General features: G+C 29.2%; 1 protein-coding gene across 1 annotated transcript; it reads right to left on the reverse strand.

Moving 5' to 3' along the window:
* Positions 1 to 6,077: 6,077 nt before the first annotated feature.
* Positions 6,078 to 7,130, reverse strand: LOC136200850 (protein SOB FIVE-LIKE 5-like). Its single transcript, XM_065991327.1, has 3 exons — positions 6,588 to 7,130; positions 6,385 to 6,514; positions 6,078 to 6,292 (listed from the first exon to the last, which is right to left on the reverse strand). The coding sequence occupies exons 1-3, from the start codon at positions 6,927 to 6,929 to the stop codon at positions 6,264 to 6,266; spliced, it is 501 nt and encodes a 166-aa protein (XP_065847399.1). The 5' UTR covers positions 6,930 to 7,130; the 3' UTR covers positions 6,078 to 6,263.
* Positions 7,131 to 8,142: the final 1,012 nt, after the last annotated feature.

Raw genomic sequence — 8,142 nt, forward strand, 5'->3', positions numbered from 1 at the left:
GTCAAGATATTGGGCCTCGTGGGCTCTTTTTAACTTTAGGCCGTTTCCTTTCGCTGACCTATGGAGTGATTTTAAATTTTAGGTATCTAGCTATGCTGATGTGTCTATCAGTCTAATTTTTTAGAATTATTTTAGGATAAAATACTAAAATAAGCCTAAGGTAGGTTTTGGAAGAAGTACTAATTTAGATTCCACCTTCAAAATAGCACCAATATAGATTTAATGCTTACAACATAACATCAATTTAGGTTTAACGTTTACAACATAGCATCAATTTAGGAATTACTAACAGAAAGTGACACGTCATCCGTTAAGTCTGCTAACTCAGCACCATGTCACATAAGGTACCAAAATAGACCTAAGGTTTGTAGAAAGTATCAATTTAGGCCTCACGTACAAATAACGCCAATATAGACTTAACGTTTACAAAATAATATGAATTTAAGTTCAACGTTTACAAAATATATCCAATTTAAATCAAACGTCACAATTAATCATATTATATTCTTTCCCTATTAACTTTATATGTTATCTTTTTTATTTATTTCTATTTTCTTATCTATTATAATACAATTAATTATTATTCTTGTCCATTAAGACATTATATTTGATTTTCATCAATGATTCCATAACTCCTAAATTTCATGGACTCATGTAATATATGCAAACTAAAAGTAATTGAATATCCATAAAATTAACACTAGTTAAAATGATATTGATATATGACCATATTGGCACACAAAATATCAATTGTCAACTGACAACTCATGCAAAATGTATCCAAAATGTTATCATACAGCCACACAAAATCCAAAGTGTCTAATATCAGTTCCTTAATTTGTACCATACTAGAAAAATAAAATTATGTTTTTACCACAGCTTAAATTGGATATATTTTTAAACGCTAAGATTAAGTTCGTATTATTTTGTAAACGTTAAGCCTATATTGGTGTTATTTTGTACGTGAGGCTTAAATCGATACTTTCTACAAATCTTAGGCCTATTTTGGTACCTTATGTGACGTGATGCTGAGTTGGCAGATTTAACGGATGACGTGTCACGTTATGTTAGTAGTTCATAAATTGATACTATGTGGTAAACGTTAAGCCTAAATTGATATTATGTTGTAAGCGTTAAGCCTATATTGGTGCTATTTTGAACGTAGAGTCTAAATTGGTACTTCTCTAAAAATCTTAGGCCTATTTTGATACTTTATCCCTTATTTTTAGGAAAATGTACAATAACAAACCATTTGGTTTTGATCATTTTCAAATATAAACTACGTGGTTTAAAAGTTTGCAAACTGGTACTTTGTAATTCATTCTGTTAGCAAAGACAGTCCAATGTGACTAACGGTGTTAAAAAAAGTCAAAAGTCAAATGGTAAAAAACTATTTTGATCTTTATATTTATTTATTTTATAAATTAACCAATTTATTATCTACTTATCACAAACAAACCCCAAAACAAAAATAAAATATCAAATTCATCATCTCCTCCTCCTCTTACTCATCACTTTAAGTTATTTTCATTCTCTTTCTAAACACCAAACATCAATATGATCATTTCCAAAAAACTCTTAGTTCACTCTCTAAAAATAACATAAATAATTGACTCTTAGTGATTTAAGAGTGGCTAATACATATCATCTCCAACAATACTCCCATATTAATTCACTCTTTATTTATTATTTTATCATTAAAATTATTAATTATTGTTATATTTACCAATAATGAAAGAAGAGAGACTGTTCAATAATAAATTATTAATAAAAAAGAAATAAGGATATACTAAGAGTGGAAAAAGGCTATCTATTAATAGATATGATGTAGAAACTCTTAGTTTTGATTTGATGGTGTGTAGAAACTCTTAGTGATTTCTCTATTTTCTCAAATTTTAACTTAATAGTCAAACTAAGAGGTCGTTAGCAATGCTCTTATGTTTCTTTCATGTTTGTACGTTTGCAAGTTTTTATATTTCTCTTGTGGAAAAAAAATTGATTTGGTTTGAATTCGAATAAAATTGATTGAATTATTTAATTTAGCTAAAATAATAGGTGTTGGTGAAATTAATCCACGAATTGGTTATTAATAACCAATCGAAACCAAAATTAATTCAATCTAATATATGAAGTATAGTTAATATTAACAACCAATCCATAAATGTCTTTCTTAATTGTTAGTTTTTGATCCAATAATCATTTGAAGCGACACATTAATACCACTAAGAGTCTGTTTGGTTCAGCTGTTAGCTAATAGCTGTTGCGGTTGCTGTATAGCTGCCTGCTATTGTTGTTTATCTATTTATTGTTAGTTGTTTAATTATTAGTGTTTGGTAAAATTATATTGAACTGTTGTTGTTAGTATTTAAAATGTCTAATATAGACATGTTTTAAATTAATCAACAAATAAATTATAAAATAAGAAGGATAATTTTGTCAATAATTAATAACTATAAACAGTTGTTCGTGAAAAGCTCTAAAAATGATTTTTTCGTGAAAAGCTCCAAAACGCTGCAGTATTCTAAAAAAATGTTAAACGATGCGGTTATATAAACCTAACCAAACGCTATATTTCATGCGGTTTGGAGTGAAACGTTAAACGCTCATTTGAAAAGTTAAAACAAACACCCTCTTACTCTCATGATATTTTATCTAAAAATGAGTTGTAAGTTGCAAAAGAATTATAATTCAAAAAACAACCCATCCAAATATACATCATATAATTGAAATTTTCCTGCTTTACTAAAGAAAACTTAAAGTTTCCCCTCTTTCTATTTCTCTCATTTCGAATTTCAAGTTTGGTTGAAGAAGAAATCAAGTTAGAGATAATTAGACGAGCTGGTATTGTACTACAACGTTAAATAACAGGTCATTTAATGAATACCTGTTTAGTAAAATGTTTTTTTTGGATAAAATTAGAGGTTTGAACCATTTAGAGATTTTGACTAGTCAAATTTCGGTGAAGAAATGTTTAAAAGAGGTTGTTGGATCCAACAAGCTATTTTTGAAAAAGCTGGTTTTACGAGTTTTTACAATTAGTTTATTGCTCCATTTCTTTTAAATGATATTTTTACACATAATTACTACTTTTTAACCCTAAATAAAGGCTTATCATGTCTTTATTTGTCATTTTACGCAAACAGCTATTAGCAATCAACTAAGTTTTACCAAACAATATACAATCAGCTAACTAAAATAGTAATTAGCTAATAGCTAATGTAATCAGCTAATTATTTGCTAAACATGGCCGAAATCACCCAAATAATTACAGATTTGGATCAATCAATTTGTTTTTATTTTTCAATGTGATTATATATATATATATATATATATATATATATATATATATATATTATAAGGTGAGATGTTACAATCCAAGGGTTTAGATAGAAAAGTGTTGATAAGATGATGATTCAGAAATCCAAGTGTTTATTATTTAATTTGCAACAAATTTATATATAAATAAGATGAGAAGATGACAAGTTAGTTTCAAGTCATAAACAATTATTGGTGGGTTTGATTGGGAATATATTATAAGAGCATGAATCCAAACTCTTTTAGGCATTATATATAATATATGCCAATTAACCATAATACACACACTACACTAGTTGAGTGAATGAAAGAGTAGTAGGCCCTAAAGAAAAAGATTGTGACTATAATATATAGTTAGTTATTTCTTAATCTTATCTTATAAAACAAGAACCAAGATATGATAAGAACCTAATGTCATTTCATATGAATAATCAAAGGAAAGGAGGGATTAATCTGATTCATTGATATAGTATATGATATTGTTGTAATGTAATGTCATAAAGTGATTGATGTAATGTAGTACTATTTAAATAATTAAAATTTGTTTTTGAGGGAGAGGAGAAGACAGATGTGAAGAAATTGTCATATAGCGAAAATCAAAGTCGTTTTCGAAGATATGGGTACTAATTTAATTTTGAGATTATAGAAAAACAAAAAGAAAACAATAATTGCATGAATTTGATTAAGGTGGTGGGGAGTGTGAGCTAGCTGCTTATGGTCCCTTTAGGTAGAAAAAGAAGGCATACCCATTTGGTTTCTTCCATAGCAAAAAAAAGGTATGTCTCTCTTCATCTCTAGAAAAAGCCATACATTACCCTAATTCACCAACTCTACCTGGTCTTTTGAGCTACCCCCTTCCCTTTTCCAACCTGTTCTCCATGTGTCTATCATCAATGCTTTACTCCCTCCTTCAAAATCACCATAACCTTTTCTTCTTTTGCCATTTCAATTACCCAAAAACCATCATCATTTCCATTTTGGTACATTCAGTAATTAATTTGACTAATCGATTCGATATTGTTCCGACACGCCATCTCATGATTAGGATTTTCAACGTATATTAGAAATTGAATTCGAGATCTAATTTAATTAACTAGAGATCCTTACTATTCAAGTCAACCTTATTTTATTGATTGTGGTGCATTGGTCCCTAGTTTTTTTTTATCATATATATTTTGTTTTGTCGTTTTTGCTTACCAAATTATAACTAGCTGTGAGAACATCTAATTTAGTTAATAGGTTACTCATTTCATTTGTGTATTTATATTTTTTATAGTTCGAAATAATTTTTTATAGTCTTTCTATATGACCATATTGCACATATTAAAAAAAATTAACTGTTAAAAATAAAAATTTCGAACACAGATAAAATGAATAAGCTTTATTAACCGAATTTCAGATTGTCATGAGCTTAATGTGAGAAAAAATAAAATATAAGGGTCTTAATACGTTGAAATAAAAGATTAACTACTCATTCCATCCAAATTATAATTTTTAAGAGCCTCGGTATGTTTTTTTCCTTTTAATTAACTTCTATATAGATAATGTTAATATTAAAAAGGGATAAGGTGTAAAAGTACCCCTAACATCTACAGTTAGAAGCAATTTTACCTCTAACATCTAAATTGGATCAATTTGAGAAATAATTCATCAAACTGTCTTCTCGGTCATGAATCTTATCATCTACACTTCATATGTGGGTCATTTTATCGCTCATTAGTAACGGATTATAAACACATAATTAGACATGAAATTTTTTAAAAAAATAAAAAAGAAATATACTCTCTATTGTACAAATTGGATAAAAAAATTCAAACTATTTCACCGAATTTATAGGATATTATGAATTTTTTTAAACGAACTGATATGCAATTGGTGCAGACAGAACAAAATATTTGTCTTTTATAATAGCGTAAATAATTTATTAGTCCAATCTTTTTTACTTAACGCACTGTTTAGTCCATTTATTTTGAAAAACAAATTATAAGATACATATTTTTGTCAATATTAACCATTTGGTCCTTATGTCTATTTTTTTTAGATTTTTAACTATTATATTTTGCATAAACAGTCAGAAAGAAAATAACAAAGTAACATGACCATTTTGTATCTACTATGGCTGTCCTGAAAGACCAAATGGTTAATATTGACAAAAGATAGAAACATTATAATGTGTTGTTCAAAATAAGAGGACTAACGGTGTGTCGGGTAAAAATACGAGGACTAATAAATTATTTACTTTTTATAATAATGTTTGAAATTGACCAAACTTGCCAATGTTAGAGATAAAATTGCTATTGACTGCCAAAGTTAGAGTAAAATTGCATTATTTTAAACGTTAAGAATAAAATTATTCATGACTATAAACGTTAGGGGGCATTTTTATACCTTATCCCTTATCCCTGTTAAAAAAAATAGAGAGTATGGGCTTGGTCACCCATGATAAAACCCAACCCGTTTTTATAAATGAATAACTGTTAGGTAGTTATTTGTGTTTGAGTATAAAATGAAAATTCTATAAATATAAGCCATTTTTCCCTCTCTCCTACTTTATCAACTGTACTATTATATTCTCTAGATTTATGCAACTAATTTCATGCTTGGTCAATTTACTTTTGATTTGATTATGTGAAATTTAATGAATATTTAAGAGTTGTTTTGTAGATTATGTTTATGGGGCATACTTGTTATTTGTAACATGATCAAATCGAATCCTAAATCAAATATAAACATTGTAAAAATAATAATAATGGAGTCTTAAAGACAGAAATTAATTATTTATCTATGTTCTCAGGTTGTTTCCCTCTGCATTGACAGGACACACATAGAAAAGGAGTAGAATTTCCACAAAAAAACAAAAAGTAAAAAGAAAACTCTAATTCCCTTTTCTCTTGTTTTTCATCAATTTTCTTTTTCCTTGAAATTGCAGAGGCAAGTCTTTTTCTTTTTCATTTCCATTTTCTCCCTTGATACCCACCTGAAATATAAGATTAATAAATTCTAATTCGGTTAACTTATTTCGTTAAGATAGCAAAAAACAAAACCGTAATCAAAGTTAATTTGAATTACCTGTTTCCTTTGAAAGTGGTTTTTCTGATTTAAAGAATCCAAAGTGATTCTTGAGTGAAGATTTGCCCTTGAAATGTGTTGCAGAAAAACCTTGTGAAAATTCCAACACATTCTCCATGGAAGCTTCTTTCTGTATATGTACAGATTAGACAATAATTAATATATGAATAATACTAATTAAATTGGAAATAAAATAAAATTACCTTGGTAAACACATGAGAACTAGCAGTATCATCAAGATAGGAAAATTGGTGTTGATTTGTGTGTTTGGACTTGTTTTTGGTTTTATGAATCTTCTTCTTATTATGAGGATCAAAGCAGTAATCTCCATAATCTAATTCAGAATAATGTGGAGGTCCAGAAGATGCATCAGAAACCATAGATAAATCCTCTTCTTCTTCTTCTTCATCATCTTCCAATCTGGCATTGTCAATATGATGATGATGATGATGGTATTGATTTTTGGAGATAGAAGATTGATCCAAGTACAATGTCCAACCAGACTCACATCCACTACTAGTGCATTGAGAAGCAGACATATCCATTTCTGTTTTTGAAATTTGAACAGTAGAAAAGAGAAGAAATTGTATGAAATGATGAATTGTTGGGTTAATGGGTTGGGTTGGGTAGTATATAAGTAGTGTAGATGAGGAAGAAAAAGAAGAGGTAGTTCTTTATTTTGTCCTTACTTCCTTCTTATTTTTATCTGTATGTGAATCAATCAAAGTTGCCAGTTGGCTTTGAGTGTGTATATATGCATATGTGTGAGAAAGAGAAAGAGAAAGCAAACAACAACAATATATAGATAGATAGGTAAACATTATTGATGTGGGAACTGTCATTATTTCATGTATCATCACACTGTAACATACCCATCTTAGTTTAATTATGCCAAAAAAACATGCTCCTTATCTTTCTAATTTGTAATTTGTTCTATTGAGTTTCTAATTAATCTTTTATTTTAATATATTAGACCTCATATTGAGGGCGAGACTTGGCGCAACGGTAAACGTTGTTGTCGTGTGACCGAGAGGTCACGGGTTCGACTCTTAGGAGCGGTCTCTTACAAAAAAAAATTGGTAGGGGAAGGCTTGCCCCAATTGGTGGGACCACTCCCCAGACCCTCGCTTAGCAGGGATGCGTAATGCACCGGGATCGGGCCGCCCTTGTTTTTTTAGACCTCGTATTATTTATTTATTTGTAGCATAAAGTCTAATTTTGCCCCTATCATATTTGAGAAAATGTCGATTTATTCCTAACGTGTTAATTGTGCAAATTTATCCCCTTAAGTTTATAAGTAAGGTCAATTTTATTCATATCTAATGAGAAATTTGAACGGACTGGTTTGACAACAGTAATTTTCACCTGGTCAATGACTGACCAAGTGAATTTGGTCGATCGCCGTTAGATATGGACTTATTACAATCATATGATGGAGATTAAAACAATCATACGGCTCAGATTTACACCTTCTAAATCTAACGATGACTGACCAAATTCACTTGGTCAGTCACTGACCAGGTGAAACCTACCAGGTTTGACAATTGTTTGACTGTCATATCGAATCTTACAAACAAGTTTATCAATAAAATAAAACAATTTCATGCATTTTGGTAAATTGTTTGTAACTGTGTTAGTAATACAATATGCATTTTAGACACTTTGACACAAAAAAAAAAAATTGTACGTGAATAACTTGTATGTGAAAGATAATGGCTCTATCTATGAAAATTAGAATTATCATGGACTCAAGATGAT

This window comes from Euphorbia lathyris, chromosome 7, assembly GCF_963576675.1.
Source record: "Euphorbia lathyris chromosome 7, ddEupLath1.1, whole genome shotgun sequence".
NCBI classification, from domain to species: Eukaryota; Viridiplantae; Streptophyta; class Magnoliopsida; order Malpighiales; family Euphorbiaceae; genus Euphorbia; species Euphorbia lathyris.

Excerpts from the sequence above, each read along its gene's own strand:
- LOC136200850 (XM_065991327.1), bottom strand. The coding sequence starts at position 6,929 with ATGGATATGTCTGCTTCTCAATGCACTAGTAGTGGATGTGAGTCTGGT. Across the intron at positions 6,515-6,587 it reads GTTCTCATGTGTTTACCAAG|AAAGAAGCTTCCATGGAGAA; the intron begins GTAATTTTATTT and ends GTACATATACAG. Across the intron at positions 6,293-6,384 it reads ACCACTTTCAAAGGAAACAG|GTGGGTATCAAGGGAGAAAA; the intron begins GTAATTCAAATT and ends CTTATATTTCAG.